This window comes from Lithobates pipiens, unplaced genomic scaffold, assembly GCF_037356315.1.
Source record: "Lithobates pipiens isolate NorthernLeopardFrog02 unplaced genomic scaffold, aLitPip1_a1.2 Scaffold_23, whole genome shotgun sequence".
In the NCBI taxonomy this organism is placed as follows: Eukaryota; Metazoa; Chordata; class Amphibia; order Anura; family Ranidae; genus Lithobates; species Lithobates pipiens.
The window spans coordinates 232,210,713-232,232,244 of record NW_027507785.1 but is presented as its reverse complement, the minus strand read 5'-3'; the positions used below and the strand labels follow the sequence as shown (position 1 = coordinate 232,232,244).

General features: G+C 45.1%; 1 protein-coding gene across 1 annotated transcript in view; it reads left to right on the top strand.

Moving 5' to 3' along the window:
- Positions 1-21,532, top strand: part of BRDT (bromodomain testis associated) — a 273,701-nt gene that overhangs the window by 182,980 nt on the left and 69,189 nt on the right. The window contains exons 13-14 of the mRNA XM_077452924.1: positions 2,285-2,331; positions 4,141-4,285. Of these exons, the coding sequence (XP_077309050.1) occupies positions 2,285-2,331; positions 4,141-4,285 (192 nt within the window). The remainder of the gene's footprint in view (positions 1-2,284; positions 2,332-4,140; positions 4,286-21,532) is intronic.

Below are 21,532 nucleotides of genomic sequence, written 5' to 3'. Positions count from 1 at the left end.
CTGGTGCAAACCAAACCGGGGGTATTCGGCTCATCCCTAGCTGTGAGTATCAGGTCTTCAAACTTCTTCACCTCCTCCACCTTCCTCAGCCAAAGTGTTGTGGAAGGGACAGATTGCTGTCTCCACCACAGAGGGATGCAGGCCTTGGCTGCATTAAGCATGTGCCCAGGGCTGGACTGGGACTGAAATTTGGCCCTGGACTTCATCCAGACTGGCCCACTTACATTTTGAGTGTCCCATCAGCACCCACTTACAACAGAGTGTCCCATCAGCGCCACCTTACATCAGAGTGTCCCATCAGCGCCCCCTTACAACAGAGTGTCCCATCAGCGCCCCCTTACAACAGAGTGTCCCATCAGCGCCCCCTTACAACAGAGTGTCCCATCAGCGCCCCCTTACAACAGAGTGTCCCATCAGCGCCCCCTTACAACAGAGTGTCCCATCAGCGCCCCCTTACAACAGAGTGTCCCATCAGCGCCCCCTTACAACAGAGTGTCCCACTGAGCCATCGGTCCACCGGGAAACTCCCGGTAGTCCCGATGGCCAGTACATGCCTGCATGTGCCTCAGGAGTTACTTCTTATAACTGTTAATAGGAATCTTGGAATGGTGTAAAAGGAAAAATGCTGCGTCATCTGGAATGTTGTATTCCGTGAATTTCTGGTATATACGGCGGACTTCATCCCAAAACTCTTTCAGTCTGGGACAGGACCAGAAGATGTTGATTGGCGTTCCCCTCCCCTCAGCACAATGCCCACCTTTTTGCTTTAATTACAGCCTTTAGTCTATTGGGCTATGCTTCTACTAACTTTGCACAGCTAGACTTTGCAATATTTGCCCACTCTTCTTTGCAGAACTGCTCATGTTCAGTTAAATTTGATAGTGACCGTTTGTGGACTGCAGTCTTCAAGTCATTCCACAGATTTTCAATGGGGTTCAAGTCTGGGCTCTGACTAAGCCATGCAAGGACATTCACCCCTTTTCTCCTTCAGCCACTGTGGTAATTTTTTGCTGTGTGCTTTGGGACATTTTCATGTGGATAAACCTTCTTCCCATTGACAACTTTCTGGCAGAGGGCAGCAGATTTTCCTCAAAAATTTGATGGTGTTTTGCCCCATACTTTTTTTCTTCTTCTATCCTGACAAGTGCTTCAGGCCCTACTGCAGAGAAACACCCCCATAACAGGATATTACCACCTCCATGCTTTACTGTTGAAAATTGTGTTTTTTGGATGGGGAGCTGTATTGTATTTCCACCAGACATACTGTTTGGTGTTGAGGCCAAATAATTCAATTTTAGTCTCATCGAACCATAATGCCTTTTTCCATCTGGCCTCAGCATCTTCAAGGTGTGTTCTGGCAAAGCTCAGTTGTAACTTTGTGGCCTTTCTTGAGGAATGAGTTTTTTTTTACACCCATCCCACGCAAGCCACATTTGTGGGGAATTTGTGATATTGCTGTCACATGCACACAGTGGCCACTCTTTGTCATAAATTCCTGCAACTGCTTCAGAGTTACTGTAGGCCTCTTGGTAGCATCTCTGATCATCCTGATCCAGGGAGGGTCAATGTTGTGCCAAATACCTTCCACTTAATACTAGACTTCACTGTGTATGTAGGCATTGATAAAGCATTTAACATTTTATTTTTTTTATTTATTTTTTTGTAGCCATCTCCTGACTTGCACCTGTCCACAACTTTATCCCGGAGAACTTTTGACAGTGCCTTGCCCCCTATGGTTGATTGTTTGCTTCAGTTACACTACGGGGAAAGAAATGCTCCAGGAAAGCTCTTTTAAACGCGGAGTTAATCAAAATGACCAATTTACTTTTTTCACAGTTGAAAGTTAGATGGCTTCTTGTGCTATTGAGAAGGTGATTCGCTACACCTGATTTGAGGGATGGGGTGATCCTTTTTGCAACTCAGTGATTCTGTTTTTTATTTTTTTCTGACATGTTTAATGAGTAAATTCAGATGGATAAAACAAAAAACTGTGTCTGTCTTTATTTCCGGTTGCAAACCAACAAAATGTGATTATTTTAAAGGGGGTGATTCTTTTCTATACCCACTGTATGAAACTATCTAGGACACGGACATCCCTTTTCACTGTATGGTGCAGGTTGGTAACTATAAAGTGCTGTAATGCCTTTGCATGATCTATATCCTCTGTACATTACGTTTACCTTGATGTATGTATGATGGTTCTAGCTCTTTATATCCTCCTGAAATTTAGCTTCTTGGAAGATTTATAAGGCATAAGTAACATGTTTGCCTTCCTCATTTTCAGAAACTCAGACTTCTAATAAGAATATTCTTGATGTGAAGGAAAACCGGGTAAATACTAATCACTAATGCTGACACTTTTTGCTACTGTATTTTTATGGTGCAAACCTGTGAGATTATTGGTTCAAGTAATGGAATATACAATCAGTGCAATATACACTATATTGTCAAAAGTATTGGGACACCGGCCTTTACATGCACATTTAACTTTAATGGCATCCCAGTCTTAGTTCGTAGGGCTCAATATTGGGCTGGCCCATCCTTTGCAGCTATGACAACGTAAAATCTTCTGGGAAGGCTGTCCACAAGGTTTAGGCGTGTGTCTATGGTAATGTTTTACCATTTTTCCAGAAGCACATTTGCGAAGGCTAAGTGAAAACTTTGTAGCCTCTATTTTATCCTTTCATTCTTGAACTTTAAAAGATGTATGCAGGGGCGGCCCATCCATTAGGGGCGCCCGTGCGCTGCCCCCCCCATCCATGCATCCGGCCCCCATGCAGGATGCCGGATGCATGAATTCCAATGTTTTTTTTTTTTTTTTTTTAGCGCGTGATTAGAGCCTGAGGCTCTAATAGGCTTCAAAAAAAATGGTGGGCTTGGGTCGCAGAGCACTGCGACCCAAGCCCATCCAGTTGTGTGACAATCACAAATGAATATTCGCTATTTTCACACTGATTCTCCTCCCGGCCAATCAGGAAGCGAGTCTAAGACTTGTTCTTTGATTGGCAATAAGGAGCAGCGTTTCTGACTGGCTGCCAAGGAGGGAGGAGACTGAAGCCACCGAAGATGCCCCCAGAGGAGAGCAGGGGAAGTGGAAGGCGCATATCGCCTAGGTAAAGCGCTGCCCACCATAGATGGGGTAAGTGTTCTGGGACTGACCGTAGAGGGGTGACTGTGGGTCCACGGTTTGCCCCCCCAAAAAAAATTACCACCAGCTACCACTGGATGTATGTATGCACTTTTGCACTTTTGTATGTGTATATACAGTGTGTGTGTGTGTGTGTGTGTGTGTGTGTGTGTGTGTGTGTAAAAATTTATATTAATATATATATATATATATATATATATATATATATATATAAATATTAATATACATTTTTTGTGTATATAATATACATATACACATACTTGGAGATCAAATAGAGGGATCCTCCATAAGGAAGGGCTTCTGAAAAAGGCAGTGTAACGTTTCAGCAAATGGTGCTGGAGAACCCAGACCAAAGTAATTAAAGCTGAACTTCAGGCACACCTTGACGTTTTTAAATACATTCCTCAATAGCTGCAAAGGACATAAATCCACTTTGTAGTGTGGTGTGGTGTACAAAGCCTTTGCAAAGAGCAGAGTTGTAGTAGGGGCCCAGCAAGCCCCACCCACTACAGGCTCCCTGCTGAAAACTACAGAAGCAGGTGGATACAAGATCAGTCACCCTGCACAAGAGGAGAGGGCAGCAGTGACCGGTTGTATTACAAAAAGCTCCTGCACAGAGGAAAAGATTCACAATGGATTACTGCACAGATCTGGAAGAAAAAAAGCAAAGCGCACCAAGATTCAAGTAAGAATACACATAACTCTTGTACTTGGACAATATTTGCTTAGCTTGAAGTTCAGCTTTATTTTACACAAGCATTCTTGTGGCAATGGGTGATTTTATTTGCCAAGTGCAGTCCTTTTTGAGTGGGATGGTTTTAATGGGCAGCTGTGGTTGAATGTATAATATGTATGTAATGTAAGCTTACAGTTTAGGCTTATTATTGTTCCTTTATGTCTCAAAAGTTATGGATAAATTAAGCTTCTTGCTTCAAGTATGCGATTTTAATTCTGTAAATGCATTGTTTTTGTTTTGTTTGTTTTCCCCACAGTTATCTCATACTGTTGCATCTAAAGTGCCCTCCACTGCTAAGTGTTCATTCTCAAAAGACCAAAAACATCCTGTAAAAGGCCCAGTGAAATCTCTCCTTCATGATACACTTGAATTACCAGACTGCCTTCTTCTTCCACCATTAGGTAAATGACTCTGCTGATCTCTCCTTTTATAATCCTAACCGTTTTGCACAGTACTGTACATCGTGTATGTCAACAAGTCTTAGGCATGTGTGAAAAAAATGCTGTAAATTATGAATGCTTTCATGACTGGTGAAGTGGTCATATTTACTCCCCCAATAACCACAACCCTTTCCCAATTACCTTATGCCCCCGAAAACAAACGACACTTTTTTCATTAGAATTACGTAAAATATATATTTATTTATTTTTAGTTCTATAGCGCCATCAATTTACGCAGTGCTTTACATATACATTGTACATTCACATCAGTCCCTACCCTCAAGGAGCTTACAATCTAAGGTCTCTAAACTCACATTCATACATACTAGGGACAATTTAGACAGGATCCAATTAACCTGCATGTCTTTGGAGTGTGGGAGGAAACTGGAGGAAACCCATGCAGGCACAGGGAGAACTTGCAAACTCCAGGCAGGTAGTGTGGTTGGGATTCGAACCAGTGACCCTTCTTACTGCTAGTCGAGAGTGCTATCCACTAAACCACTGTGCCACCCCATATATCTATGTATATATTGGCCACAGCTTCAAAGATAAACACCATAGTCATTGATGTCCAAAATATACAAATACCAAAAAACAATCCCTTTTAGGCTGAGGCCAATACTGCCCTCAACCGCTTATTTTGGTTTGGGAGCTTACTAGGGCTTCATCCATTTCAAAACCTGCAATAGATGTTAAAAACATAGCTGGCATATCTAAAAACTTTTTAATTCCCTTGGTCCTAGTGGGACTGGTAAGCCGATCAGTTTTTGTGCTGCTTCTAGCCCTTATCAATAACCTCCAAGCTGGGCTTGCTCTGCCAGACTTTTTACTGTCATCTCTGTCAGCCAAGGGACACCTCCAACTCAAGCTGACAAGGTTATCTCATTGATATGACCTTTTGCTTGCTGCTTCAATGAGGGACTAAGGTAATTTCAGTTTTTTTTTTTTTTTTTTTTTACTTAATCACAGCTGTGACCCACCCCCTGCCTTTCTCTATATAGTATGCAATGTGCTGTCTGCTCCCCCCCACTGTCATGCAACACTGTGCTTAAAGGCACAGCGTGATCCTGAAATAGAAGTGTTAATTCTTCTAGGAACACTTACACAGTGTGTTTGAGGGTATTCGGCAGGTAGGTTGTTCCAAACAATCCAAAAAATCCCTGGCAGATTCGATGATGAGGAGATCAGGACTCTGTGGGAGCCAAAGCATCACTTCCAGGACTCCTGTTTCTTTACACTGAAGGTAGTTTTAATGACACTGGCTGCATATTTGTGGTCATTGTCCTGCTTCAGAATAAATTTGGGGCCAATCACACACCACCCTGAAGGTATGGCATGATGGCTACGTATCTGCCTGTATTTCTCACCATTGAGGACACAATTGATCCTGACCAAATCTCCAACTCCATTTACAGAAATGCAGCCCCAAACAAGCAAGGGACTTCCACCAGACTTTATTGTTGCTTTCAGACACTCATTGTTGTACCATTCTCCAACTCTTCTTGAACAAACTTTCTCCGCCTACAGCCAAATATTAAAAATTTTGACTCGGTCCAGAGCACCTGCTGCCATTTTTTTGCTCCCCAGTTCCTATGTGTTTGTGCAAAGCTAGTCTCTTAGCCTTGTTTCCATGTCCTAAGAAATTTTCACTGCACTTCCTGTTCTGTAGACTTAACAGGAAGTGAGAGGATATCTTTACAATGAGGGAAATCCACCCTTCGATCATTGTCACATGAGAAAGTGTTCTCATTTGGAAGAATTCCTCACTGTTACTGTTACTGTTCTGATGGTTCTCTAAATATATCAGTGATTAGGACAATTATACACTAAATCTCCCTAATGGGGAGACACAGGCAGCAATACAAACCCTTATAAGTGTTTTGGATCTGAACAAAAGCCCGATATTATTATATCTACCCAGATTATATTCAAAAATCTGAAGCATGCATGCTTCAAGCAACTCATACTGACACTTAAGAGTCAAATTGCTTTCTGTTTTTATTTCCTCTTTTCCAGACTTTTATACAATTTCGTTAAAGATTAAGATATGTTAATAAGACATGCATGCAAACCACAAAACAGCCAGAAAAATGTAAATGCATATAGTGACAGAATATTGGCTTTAGCTGGGTGCCCATTTGAGGAAGTATCTTTGTTCTTTCAGCGTTTCTTGCTTCTTTTAAATTGTTGGTGTTATATTTTGAATGTATTCTTGGAAGTAGGCACAAACTCTTCTGTTTACTGTTGCAGTCCAGTTCCTCAGCAAGGGAAGGGTGAGCTTTGCAAAATATCTGAATGTCTTATTAAGCATAGAAGCTGATATATATAAAGCATGTGTTGGAATAGACCTCTCACCATGATCACATTTCTTAATCACATCCATTAGTGTCTCCCCTAGAAACTGTCTATTTCAAACTGTCCCTCATACTAAAAGTCCTACTCCCCTGGCCCATTCTCTTCTGAAACTGTTTTGGGCTGTATATAGAGAAGAGCAGTGACTAATTCACTACCCCACTCGATACAGCTTAGCGAGGGCAATCAGATGCTGTCTGTTCCTGTAATCCTATGGTGTTGCATCTCGGGGGAAAGTGACTGTAATGGAGCTCAACACATAATCGTCATCAAGTCTTACATAAGCATCATCATCATCTGGTATTTCCTGGTTCGCAAACATGGGAGTAGATTGGTCAACAGGTTTTTCTACACACTTCTTAAAGCAGGGAAGAACACAGCAGACCATAACAGCTAGGGTCACTAGAAGTATCAGAATGGCTATTCTAATCTGTGTTAAAATTCCCTGCCACCCCCCTTGATCCAGATGAAGTACTGATCCCAGGGGTTAGAGAGCCCTGAATTCAAGTCTTTGGACAAATCCTCAAGTTTCTGGATGGCTAAAGTCACTTTACCATTTTGGGCCTGTGTTATCTGGGATATAAGTACAGCATGTACTCGTTTCAGGTAACCTCTTACACACACACACACACACACACACACACCCCTTTTCAGCTAGGACCATATCTAAGGCCGTACGGTTTTGGAAGGTCATATGTGAAGCCGCTTCTAGTTTGGCTAAACCTCAGAGTGCATCTCTGGTGTAATTAACAAACCTTTGGTTGTAGTTGATGTAATTTATCCAGTCTACATTTGTTTACAGTGATGCTGGAGATCAGAGATTCAAATCCTGCTGCTACTTGAGCTCTTGCTTTGAACTCATCTGGGACCCCTATGGCATCTATGTATACATGAGGGTCAAAGCTTCCTGCTGGGGCACTCCTATGCATTCTGTTAGGCCTGGGTGCATTGTTTGTATCTGGCTTTGGGTTCTCTGAGAGAATATGTAGAGGCATTATGGCCTTGGGCAGTGCACTTTCTCCTGTCCACTGTCCTGTCAATCTGCTTCTAATTTTAATGTCTCTACATATCCAGTACACGTCTCCCAAAGACTGGACTTGATTTTGCACCAAATCTGCAGATACCTCACTATAAGACCTACAGTAACCCTTAGTGAAATTCCCAAGAGTTTTCCCCCACTCCCTGATGCTGTCCATAGCATGTGTAATTGCCAGGATATATGGTGATACCTTCTCCTGGCTTGGGGGTCTTGGTGACTATGGGATATTGCTTCTTCCAATTTTCACACAGGGAGTGGTTGTTGGTAAACAGGCTGAGGAAGCATGTCTCATGTTCGGGGGATATGTTCAGGGGTACCGTCCCTAGATGTGGTCTAGCTCCCCACACACATAGCAATTGGTCTTATTGTGTTTTCCTGCACTGTACCTTATCACTCGAGCCACAAGTTGACATCTGAGAACCCGGTTTCTGCAGCCATAGTATCCTCAAAGGTAGGGTCTGCTATGGCCACCATGTCCTTTAATGTCTGCATATGGGGCCTCAGAGGGTTTGAGCTAGATGTGGCTTGGGGAGCTCCCCACTCTGGGTTATTAAACATATCTTTCAGTTGGAAAGGTGTTCTGTAACTGGGATACGCACTCCCCCACCATAGGACCAGAACATATGTCCCGCTATCTCCTGGGCTAAGATTCTCAATGGTCAATTTGAACTCTTTGGTGAAATACTGATCTGTGTGCTTGTTTGTCCTTTCTATTTTGGGTGTTTTCAGGTTTGTACCCCCAGTGTTCCAACCCACTGCTCCCCAGGAATCACAGCTGTTACTCTAATAGGAATCAGTAACGCATACATACAGTCATGAGTCTTACTGCTTCATCCCAGGACCGGATCTTGTACATAGTACCTGGAATTATCTGTTCATAAGAGGATATAAAAGTGGCAATGTGTATTGGATGAGTTATACCAGAATTGGGTTATACCATCTTTTTGTTTTGATGGCTACCTCTTGTGCCTGAGCAATGATTACTATGAAAAGGATATACAGGATCATTTGGTCCCCTTTGCCTCTTCCTCAGGTACAGGGACTTTCTTGCAGTGGGAGGCATCTATCCACGTTTTCTTCCCGGCCACCTTGACTGATGTGGCGCAGTTAGAACCTAGAAAAATATCTGGGTTCAAGAGTATGTTTTCTCACAAACTTCTTTATCAGGACCCAATTACCTGGAACCAGCTTGTGTGTTCCTGTATCTAGCTCGGGATCTAGAATGGAAGGAAAAACTTGCAAATGGATACGCATTAATTCTCAAGATAAAACAGTCACATAATCAGTCAATACATCAGATTGGGGGCTGAACCAAACAATATCTCATAGGGTGACAGACCATGGTTTCCCCTTGGAGTGTACCTAACACTGAATAAGGCAATGGGTAGGCCATCTGGCCAACTCATTCCTGTTTTCTGAGACATTTTTAGCATTCTAGATTTTATTGGGCCATTCAACCTCTTCACCTTCCCACTGCTTTGAGGATGGTATGGGGTGTGAAAATTTAGTGTGACCCCCCTAAAGCTGCCCATATTTCCTTGGTCACTGAGGCCATGAAAGCCGGCCCCTGATCACTCTCTATGACCTCTGGGACACAATATCTGCACAGTATTTCCGTTAAGTCTTTTAGCAATGGTTTTTGCCATCATATTGGTAACAGGATAGCCCTCTGGCCACGCGGAGAACATGTCAATGACAATCAATGCATATTCATATTGGCCACTCTTCGGCATCTGGATGTGGTCGATCTGTATCCTTTGGAAGGGGTACTGGGCTTTTGCTAGATGTTTCAAAGGTACCTTCTCTGTTCTTCCAGGATTGCACTTAGTACAGATGGTGCATGACTTGCTGAAGTTGGTGAGTGGTGTGATCCCCGGAGCCAAGTAGTAGTTGTTGATCAGGGCGTTCATCAAAGTTTGACAAAAGAGGCACCGTGGGCCCACTGTACCACTGCAGGAAACATTGATCATGGCACACACGGTCTCTTTTTAATTCCATGAATCCTTCAACATCTTTTTTTTTTTTTTTTTTTTTTTGATCCACACTTGTTTTTCTTCTTTGTCAGCTGCCTTTTGTTGCTCCTTGAGGTGAGTCCTGTTTACAAGAGGGTTTTGTAGAATCATGGTGGTTTGTACAGTCTCTTCAGGGATATCTATTGGGTCATCCAGGATGGGTGCATTCACTGTGACCACTTCTTGCGTCCCATCTGCAACTTGTTTCTCAGTGGTATCTGCCAGGTGATTTATTTGTGCTTCTTCGGAAACCAGGTTGCTATGCGGCTTTACCTTAAGTATAGCCACTTGTGCTACGAGGAGTAGGGCATCCATCAAGTCCTTGATAGCTGCACTGTGTATTTTACAGGTCCTTCTGCTGCTGTCAGGAACCCTCTGGCTTTCCAGATATTCTCAAAAATAGCAGGCCACACCAAGGAGATATCTTGAGTCTGTATAGATGTTGGTTCTTTTTTTCCTTCTGCATGCCATAGTTAGGGCCTGGAGTTCTGCTTCCTGGGCAGACATGCAGGAGGGCATTGCTGAAGCCTGAAGAACTGTATCTTCCGTGGGGACTGTGTATCCTGCCTATTCTGTATGGTACCGTTCAGTGCTGTCTGCATACCTGGAACCATCCACAAAAATAGTCAAGTCAGGCTTCTCAAGGGCTGTTTCACTGACTGTCGGTAGGTGTGATGTCTCCATCTTCAAAGCAGTCATGAGCGGTGAGGTGGGGATCATTCTCCAAGGAGGTTCCCCCCCTCGAGAAGAGGAAGCAGAGTGGATGGGTTAAGTGTATCGCATCAGAGGATGGTGATGTTATTGGGGAGAAGCAAGGCACACTGGAGTCTGAGGTGCCTCTGTGAGGACATGTGTTTGGGCTGTACTTGATTTAGTATGGCAGTTATGTCATGAGGGGCAAGGAGGATTAAAGGATGGCCCAATACGAGGTCAGTTGTCTTGCCCAAGAGGGCTTGGGCTGCAAAGACAGCTCCTGAGGCAGGAGGGTCCCCCCCCCAGCCACTGAGTCCACTTGACAGGAGTAATATCCAATGGCTCCGAGTCTGTTGCCATGGGCCTGAGCCAGAACCTCTGTGGCATGTCCTTGTCTCTCTGAGACAAATGGTTTGAAAGTCTTTTCATAGTCTGGGAGGCCCAAAGCAGGGGCTGTTAAGAGGATCTCCTTCAGAGTTTCAAAATTGTCCACAGTTTCTGGGGAAGTAGGAAGGGATCAGATTTCAGTGAGTCAGAGAGGTTGCATCAAGAGGGAGACTCCTGGGATCCAAGAATGGCAGTAGACAGGCGTGAAGGGGATTTTGACCTTGAGGCAAAGTGATGGCCTTGATTGCAGCAACTTTCTTCAGGGGGATGCAGTGGCCTGGGAAAACCACCTTCTCTCTGCACCACTGGACCTTTACTTTGAGGCCTTGCATCCCTGCTCAGCCAGGTAGTGGAGGAGGCTTTCAGAGAACATTGAGGTGTCACCAAGGGTATCTGCACATAGCAGGAGGTTGTCTACATACTGAAGGAATACAATGTCTGGGTGTAACTTCATTCAGGTGTCCAGAATGAGGGTCATTGCTTTGGCGAATTGGGAGGGGGAGTTCTGGGCCCCTTGCGGCATAACGGTCCAGGTGTAGCTCTGCCCCTTGTGGGTGAAGGCAAATGGGTATTGGCAATGGGGTTCGAGGGGGACACTAAAGAAAGCATTCACTAGGTCCACCACTGTAAAGTACTTTGCTTTGGGCTGTATTCCTGACAGCAAGGTGTGGGGGTTGGCCACGATGGGCGTTTCCATTATGGTAGCTTCATTCACTGCCCTGAGGTCCTGTACCAGTCTGTATTTCTCTGGCTCTCCTTTTGTGGTTTGTTTCTTCACTGGAAACAGTTGTGTATTACACGGGGATGTGCAAGGTACCAGAGCTCCATTTGACAAAAGGACCTTGACTTGCTTTGAAATGGATGCAGATTGAGCTGGCTTCAAGGGGTATTGTGTTTTTTCTGGGAAAGGGGGCTCCAGGTTTCAGTTGCACCATATTTGGTGGCACCTTCAGGTGTCCTATATCCTCAGGCCCTGTAGACCACAGGCATGTGGGGACTCAGTCCAAGACTTCCTTTGGGATTTCAGCCTCACTTTGGGCATCCAGTGATAATAGAAGGGGGTCGGAACATAGTGCTGAGGCATCGTCGATAGCTAGTGGTGTCTGGACAAGACATCAGTCCCTAACAGATTTAAGGGGCATGTGGATGAGACCACAAATCTTGCTAGTAGGTCAGGAAAATTGCCAACTTGTAGAGGGTGGGTCAAGGGGTTCTTCCTGGGCGTTCCATCAACCCCCACGCATGTTATATCAATGTTTGATAGGAATGAGGTATCGGGTAGCTCCTCTGCCCTGATTACGGACCTGGCCACACCTGTGTCACATAGAAAAATAGTGGGACGGCCCTCGATGGGGAGGGTTATTTTTGCAAGAGGGCCTCCTGAGTCTCCAGAGGATACCATAGCAGGGGCAGGTGACGCAGGCTTGCCTGATTCCTAGCGGAGTTGGTCCATGTCAGGGCGGGGTGGTGGGCGAGGTGGGGTGTCATGTCCCTGGTACTGAGTGCTTTCATGTGGACCATGGTTGGGGCTTTGTTGACTGTGGGTGAATTTCTGAGGGCTTCAGCACTCCCTTCGGAAATGGCTAGGTTTTCAGCAGTTGTAGCAGACACGCTGAGTTTGGTACTGGTGGGCGCAGATAGTGTGTTCGGAGGCCATCATGAGGAGCTACCACCTTACTGCTCTTGCAGATTCTAGGCCTTTTGCTACTAACATCTCAAGATCCATTACTTTATACTCTGGGCGTGATAGGATCAAACCCTTTCGGATTGATTCTTTAAGACCTGAGACAAATGTGGCAACTAACATGTGTCTATGTGCTTTGGTCAGTGTGTTAAAACCCAAATCGGTAAACATTTGTGCTATTCTATTGTGATATTTCTCAATGGATTTGCCTTTTTCTTGTGTGACCTCTTGTATATTAGTCGCTTGGTCTTGAGCCCATTCTTTTCAATTGATTCACGAAGTTGCATCCTGAATCATAAGTATCGTCACAGTAGTACCGATTGAAACATTTTTCCATCACCGGTCAATAGGCATTTCCTGCCTTTATCTCACACAGGCTCACCAAATCCTGCCACGCAGCCGTGTATGTCTTTTGGATTTGGGTGATCCTTCTATAAAAATGGCAAGGGGTGCTTTTCAGGGTCTGGTAGGTCTTTGGTTGGAGAAGCGACTTGGGAGGGGGTGAAGTTGATGTACATCAGGGGAGCTCCTGGTGACGTGTGCATTCCTCTTGGTGATGTAGTGATGGGGCCGTATTTGGCCCATTGTCTTTGATGGTGTGAGGGTCTAGGAGTCCCGGGTTTCGGCACCAAGGGGAAACCCATTCTAGGAGGGGTTTGGGGAGAGCTCTGGGGGTGGCTGTTGGATTTGTGTATTCGGCTGTGGGGGGCGTAAGAGGGACTGTAAATGTGTCACCAAATAGGTGGTCAATTGGGTTGTTTCCCCTGAGTCATACAGGGGAATGGATTCAATGTGGGGTGTGCCTTGAAATGTAACAGTCTGTCAACAAACCCCTTTTTTACGTTTCAAAATAATATGCCATTCATCTATTTGTAGCCTTCCGCCCAACTGCATATCAACCCCACACACTTTTGCTAATTTCTTTCCCTTTTTGACAGCACCCTTTCCTTCCCTTTCTAATACCAAATCACAAAGCCAAACTGCCCTCTTTGGGCCTCACTATCTTTTGCCCCATCATTCCCTTAGCTATTGAAGAGTTTGTGTCTGGGCTCAGGGTTTGTATGGCGGTTTTATGAGGCTGTCTTGAACTCAAGGGGTCCCACAATCTTCTGAATGCCTCCTGTCCTCGTTGGGACCACTTTCCATTATATAACGCTACCTTGTGTTCTGTTTTGATGACTGGGATATTTGTGTCTGCTCAGGTTTTCAGATGGGTCACGAGGCTGTCTTGGACTCAAAGGTCTGACAATTCCTCTATACATCACCTGGTACCGGTTCAGACCATGTCACAGTCTCAAGTTAACGAGGACAAGACAGACAGTGAGAGAGAGAAAGGAACGTCTACAGTGTTCAGCTGCCAAGCAAGCCTCCTTGCATGCGCCTTCCCAAAACGTAGACCAGTCTCAGCCCTGTCCACCCCGAGGTGGCCACAGGTAGAGGAGCAGAGTAATATGTGACCACTTATTACTCTCAACAAGACATTTGACAAACCGATCAGGAGTACAGCAGTTAATCAATAATGCACCACTTCAACTTTCAATTACAAGTCCCAGCTCAAAGCCCAAATTCCTCACACTTTTTCTTCCTCTTCAAACTGTTCTGGTTGATAAGTTTTGTAACGGACACCTTTCAACTGCGTGTCCCCTCCTTCTAACTTTACTTTCTATAGTCTGTGGTGACTTTCCAACCTCACGTTTAACTGGTTAGTGCACTTTTAATCTGAATACCAACACATGTGTGGTCTCTGCTAACGGGTGTATAACCAAGACGTTCCCTTTTATATCACTTTACCAGCCCCCAACCCTCTTCATGTATAGCAAATAACAGACCACAAACACACTTAGGACATGACATTACCATCAACAACATGTGACCAACAAGCAACAAGACGTGTGACGACCGTAGAGAAATACAGGATTGTTCAATTCTCACGGGATCCCCATGCCACTGCTGGGCATATTCCTGATGCCCCCTCCTGGTTTTCCCATGCTTCGTTGCACCCGTGCTTTACCACACAATTATTTATACCTCCAGGAGGAGTTTAAACCATGTCCACTAATTTCATCCGTAACTATACAATCAATCCCTCATTCCCAACAGCTGCCACAAAACACAAAATCGATCAACAAAACAGAACAAAGCAGGCGGCAGATATAATTAGTACAGGTTCAATAGGCTATGGGCAAGATATATGCCTGTCTCTTTGCTGACCGTAGAGAGCCGATATAGACAGAGATTAGCCAATCACGGGGGATACAGGAATAACAGTAGACTAGATATCAAAAAGTGTCTTACCGTTTTCAGAGGTGGTTTGTCCCGGCCTCTTCTCGATCGGCTCCCTCGGTACAGAAACCAAATAGCCCCACGTTGGGCGCCAGATGTTTTGGATCGGAACAAAAGTCTGATGATATATCTACCCCGATCAGATTATTGAATATAAAGCATGCATGCTTCAAACAACTCATGCTGACACTTGGTTCAGAGTCAAATTACTTTGTTTTTATTTCCTCTTTTTTAGACTTTTATACAATTTCGTTGAAGATTAAGATACACCAATAAGACTAGCGCATGCAAACCACAAAACAGCCAGAAAAATATAAATACATAGAGTGACAGAATATTGCCTTTAGCTGGGTGCCCGTTTGGGGAAGTAGCATTGTTCTTGCAGCGTTTCTTGCTTCTTTTACACTGTTGGTGTTATCTTGTTATATTTTGAATGTATTCTTGGAAGCAGGCTCAAACTCTTCTGTTAACTGTGGCAGTCCAGTTCCTAAGCAAGGGAAGGGTGAGCTTTGCAAAATATCTGAATGTCTTAAGGCTTAAGTGTAGAAGCGCGTGTGTGTGTGTATGTATGTGTGTGTATATATGTATATATATGTATGTATGTGTGTATATATGTATATGTGTATATATATATATATTATATAATATATATTGGGTATATAAAGCATGTATTGGAATAGACATTTCACCATGATCACATTTCTGTTGTTTTATTGGGGGAATAGAACTTGAATGGGGATGCCCACTTAACAACTTCAGGGACAACTTCTACAATGTCTATATATACACTCCTCTCTTCCTTCAGCACACTTGCTTGCAGAAAAACTCAGCTGGGACACTTTAATTGCTCTGATCAAACACGCAGCCAGATCAAAGCAAAAGCCCTTTACAGGGAAGGACCCCGGGCCCCCTGGTTGTTTAGCAAAGTCCAATGTCCAGCTTACTTTCCTGTGGCTACTGATCCTAGCACTACCTCTTCAGACACTGCTAGCCCACCTGGCTGCAGCTGCCCCTTTCACTAGCCCTCCTGGCTAACTTCTCCACAGTAGGCTTGTGCAATTCATTTCGTAACGAATCGAAATTCGGCCGACTTTTGCATCTTTCGGACATTCGGATGCATCCGAATGTCCGAATAAAAAAAATAACGAATAACCACGAATATGAAAGAAATATAACGAATGAATTCAAATGAATTCAAATGAATTCGACATGATTCAGTAATTCTTTAAAGATCTAATGAAACAAAAGTTTAGCTCAAAGTAAATCTTATAGTCCAATCGGCTAATTAATTTTGTGCCGGAGGATGGATTACTGGCAAAGTGCATTCCTGAGAACTGAGTTAGAAGGGTGTTGTATTGTATCTGAGCCGAGGAGAAGAGACGTTGTTGTTTTTGTTGAATCTTTTAACACACACAACGACATTCCAAACTACGAATCATTATCACAAATGTCTATACATACATAAATAGCGAATTTCAACGGATGCGAACGAATTCGACACTCTACGAATAATAACGAATTATCCAAAAACTTATTAACGTAACATAACGAATATAACAGAACGAAATGATGTATTTTACGAATGACAACGAACCGAAACTAAACAAAATTTTCAGTTGTGCACAAGTCTACTCCACAGTCCTCCCAGACTGCCACTGTCTCTCTCTACAGTCTTCCCAGACTGCTCACTCATCAGTCCACCCGACTGACTCCACAGGAGATCTCCTAGACCTGCTGACCTGCTCCTGCTGTCCTCTCCTTGCTCCCGTGACTCCAAGAAGGATTTCCTGTGTGTTGTAAAGGGTCCCTCTGGCACCCAAGCCCAAAGTCACCCCCCCCCCCCAGACTAGGGGCACCCTCAAGAGTCACCGACGGCCTCCTCTGCACCCCTTCTCCATCTTCCACCCCACTGCCTGCTGGCATGACCCCTGAGTATTTGAGGTGCCTGCCCCCCACCAACCCACTTTGCTGGTAAATGGTTGGGGCCCTCATCAGTACTCCAAGCAGCTCCTCTGGAAGCTTCTCCAAGAGAGAAGAGGGAGTTACCAGAGATCCTGCTTGCTGAGTCAATCAGCCATGACCCAGATTCAACCCAGGCCTGGCTCTCAGTCAAGCCAATTTTCCTACACAAACTTCTAACTATGTACATCCTATCTAGCACGCTAGAGGGTGGCACATATATAACACACCAAGCTATCCCTTAATACACAGAATCCAATTAGCAGATTATAACCATAACAGAATACATTTTAAAAGTTTGCACAATTTCTAATGACCTCCATGGGGATCAACAAAAGCAGTTACACAAAAAAAAAAAGGTGTCATACCCATTCAACCATCATATCAAAGCCCCAACGACAATCCACCCCCAGTGGATTTTTACGTTTTATCACTCAATTGTAGGGATGAGCCGAACACCCTCCCGGTTCGGTTCGCACCAGAACTTTCGAACGGACCCCAAATTCGTACGAACGTTAGAACCCCATTAAAGTCTGTGGGACTTGAGCGTTCGAAATTAAAAGTGCTAATTTTAATGGCTAATATGCAAGATACTGTCCTAAAAAGGGTTTGGGGACATGGCTTCTGCCCCAGGGGACATGGGTCAATGCAAAAAAAAGTTTTAAAAATGGCCGTTTTGGCGGGAGCACTGATTTTAATGACGATTTAAAGTGAAAAAAAAGTGAAATATTCCTTTAAATATCGTGCCTGGGGGTGTCTATAGTATGCCTGTGAAGTGCCACGTGTTTCCCGTGTTTAGAACAGTCCCTGCACAAAATGACATTTAACGGAAATAACGTCATTTAAAGCTGCTTGCGGTTTTAATGTTATATAAAATGAGAAATCAACCAGCGCTAAATACAATAATTAAAGTAAAAATAAAAAAGTGACAAAAATGCAGCTAGAATACTATAGGTCAAATTACCAAATCCCACATTACAAAATCAAAAAGTGACAGTACAGCGCAAATAAATAATAAATAATCAATATAAAGTCCATATAGTGAAAAATGATATATGCAGTAATCAAGAAGAATCCGCTTGTGCAGTGTATCTTCAATCAATATATCAAGTGACGATGTGATCCCTTCACCATTGAACAAGTTGGACTCTCACCTCAACTAGTGGACCCCTGATATATCAGACAGGTCAAAAACACATGTTCCCATCAAGGGTAGATCATATATCATATCATATCATTTTTCACTATATGGACTTTATATTGATTATTTATTATTTATTTGCGCTGTACTGTCACTTTTTGGTTTTAATGTTATATCTGGTTCCTGCAATATGGTTGAAAATCATTGAGAAAAATGGCATGGGTAGCCCTCCCTGCCCATTACCAGCCCCTTTGGGTCTTGTACGGATATTAAGGGGAACCCCGTACCCATATTAAAAAAAGGAAATACGTGTGGCCCCCAGGCCCTATATACTCAGAACAGCAGTATACAGGCGGTGCAAACAAGACAGGGACTGTGTAGGTTTGTTGTGTTAAGTTGAATCTGTTTGTAATTTTCAACTGGTACATTTTTAAAGTGTAGCTCCAGTCAAAAAAACTATTTTTAAGCTTTTTGGAAAACATAGGGAAGGGTTATCACCCCTGTATAATTTGTTTTGCCGTCCGTCTTTTTTTCATCTCACTTGCTGTTGTCTCCTTCCGTTTGCAGTAGGAGATGTTTGTAAGTTGGATGTTTGAAAGTAGGGGCCTGCCCTATATGCTCTGCAGAAATGGCAGAACAAGGTGTTGGTTTTGCCACAACATTGTAAGCCCTCAAAGTGACTCTTGGTGGGTGCTGGAGCGCCCTGCTGTGAACAATTATATCAAGAATTGTAATTACATGCCATTGTTGAACAGTGGTAGAAAAATTGACCTTTGGTGGTTGTGGTGCTGGTGCCACAACACTATAAGTCCTCACAGTTACTCTGGGTGGGCACAGGAACAGGCCCTCCTGTGAAATGTATCAAGAATTGTAATTACATGTCCCTGTTAAACAGGGGCAGAAAAATTGGGCCTTAGGCACTGGTGCTGGTGCCACGACACTGCAACCTCTCCCATATACTCTAGTTGTAGTGCAGGAATGAGCCCTGCTGCAAAGCATTGCATCAAAAATTGTAATTAAATGCCCTGTTAAACAGGGGCAGAAAAATTGGGCTGGTGGCATCACCCAGAACCAAAAATGTTCTTCCAATATATCAGCAGAGGAGGAAGAAGATGGACAATCAACATAACAGGACAGTCACTCAGCATCAGCATAGGCAGTCTTGAAGGGATGTGATATTTCTAAAAAAAATTATTCGGTTACATCAGCTTCAGGTGCTTGGTAGCTGTGGGTGATCCAAGACTGATTCATCTTGATGAAGGTCAGTCGATCAACTGATTCGGTGGACAGGCGCACCCTGTGATCGGTAACAAAGCCACCAGCAGCACTGAAGGTGCGTTCCGAAAGAACGCTGGATGCAGGACAGGCCAGTAGCTCAATTGCATACTGTGCAAGCTCTGGCCAGTGATCCATCCTCAAGACCCAGTAAGCCAGAGGATTTTCGGTGGGAAAGGTGTCCAAGTCTGACCTTGCCCCTAGGTATTCCTGCACCATGTAAATCGGACGCTGGCGATGGTTGCTGGAACCGATCATACCTTGGGGCTGCGGACTAAAATATTGCCTGAAAGCATCAGTCACACGGCCACCTTCTCCACCGCTCCTTCTGACCGATGCCTCAGCAACACGTTGTCCAGGACCAGAAGTTTGTAACCTCCCAGTCTCTGGAAACGCGTTGCACAGACCTTTCTGCAAGTCCTCCCGGAGATGTCTCATCCTCTGCTCCCTCTGCGATGGCAGGATAAGGTCCGCAACCTTACCCTTGTACCGTGGATCAAGGAGAGTGGCCAGCCAGTAATGGTCCCTCTCCTTGATCCGAAGAATAAGAGGATCCTTCCGCAGGCTTTGCAGGATCAGGGAGGCCATTCAGCGTAGGTTAGCCGAGGCATTCGGTCCGGAGTCCTCTGGGTCACTAAGGACAACATGATCTGCAGCTACCTCCTCCCAGCCAAGTACAAGTCCACGGGTTTCTTGGGACTGTAAATCATCCCTACAAGACTGCTTCTGCTGCTGAGTGCCAGCCTCCACCTCCATGCTGACACAATCCTCCTCCTCCTCCTCCTCCTCCTCCCTCCTCTTCCTGTGTGATGGGTGGCACAGCAGGAACACTGTCTGGATAAAGGGGGCATTGAGAGGCAAAGTCCTCCTTCCTGCCTCTGTTCTGCCTCAAGTGCCCTGTCCATTATTCCACGCAGCGTATGCTCCAAGAGGTACAGTGTCACTGATGCATGCACTGTCACTGCTCACCATCCTTGTGGCCTCCTCAAATGGTGACAAGACAGTGCATGCATCCCTGATCATGCCCCACTGGCATGGTGAGAAAAAAACGAGCTCCCCTGACCCTGTCCTGGTGCCGTAGTCGCACAGGTACTCATTGATGGCCCTCTGCTCCATGTGCAGCCGCTGCAGCATGGCCAACGCTGAGTTCCACCTGGTGGGCATGTCACATATAAGGCGGTTCTTGGGCAGGCTCAACTCCTTTTGGAGCTCAGCCAGCCGAGCACAGGCATTAAATGATCGGCGGAAATGCACACAGACTTTCCTGGCCTGCTTCAGGACATCCTGTAAGCCCGGGTACCTGCCCAAGAACCGCTGCACCACCAGGTTAAGGACGTGAGCTACACAGGGCACATGGGTCAGTTGTCCCTGTCGGAGGGTGGAGAGGAGGTTGGTGCCATTGTCGCAAACCACCATTCCTGGCTTAAGCTGGCGTGGCGTCAACCACCTCTCGGCCTGCCCCTGCAGAGCTGACAAAACATCCGCCCCAGTGTGGCTCCTGTCCCCCAAACAAACCAGCGCAAGCAAGCACGGCATGGCATCGTTTTGCCTGCGTACTTGCGTAGCTCCTGGAACGCCTACGGAGCACCGCTGGTTCTGAGGACAGAGCACTGGAAGAGGCCATGGAGGAAGAAGGAGGGGGTGGAGGAGAGAGGTGTGTCACAACCAATAGTAGCATTTTGGAGGCGTGGTGGCGGAACAACCTCCAACACTACTGCACCTTGTCCTGCATCCTTCCCAGCTGCCAGAAGAGTGACCCAATGGGCCGTGAAAGACAGCTAACGTCCCTGTCCATGCCTGCTGGACCATGAGTCAGCAGTAATATGCACCTTACCGCTGACCGCCCTGTCCAGCGAGGCAAGGACATTGCCTTCCACATGCCGGTAGAGAGCAGGAATCGCCTTCCGTGAGAAAAAGTGGCGTTTGGGGACCTGCCACTGAGGAACCGCACATTGTACAAACTCACGGAAGGGGGCCGAGTCTACCAACTGAAAAGGCAGCAGTTGAAGTGCTAGCAATTTAGCCAAGCTAGCATTCAACCACTGGCCATGTGGATGGCTGGGAGTGAACTTCTTTCGCGGTCCAGCAGCTGGGGCAGGGACATTTGCCTGCTATAATCGGACTGCTAGCAGAGTGCCCGGAAGCACTTGGCTGTGACACACCTAATTGTACACCTTCATTCCTCTCATAGAGGACTGAAGGTCTAGTGGGGTTGGAGATGCCAGCTGATGAGGAGCAAGGAGAGGTCCGCTTTGTTCTTTGGTGTGGGTCTTTGAGGTACGCTTGCCAACGAGCTGCATGGCAGGTCAACATATGTCTGGTCAAGCATGTGGTGCCCAAGCGGCTGATGTTTTGGCCACGCGAGATACGCTTGAGACATATG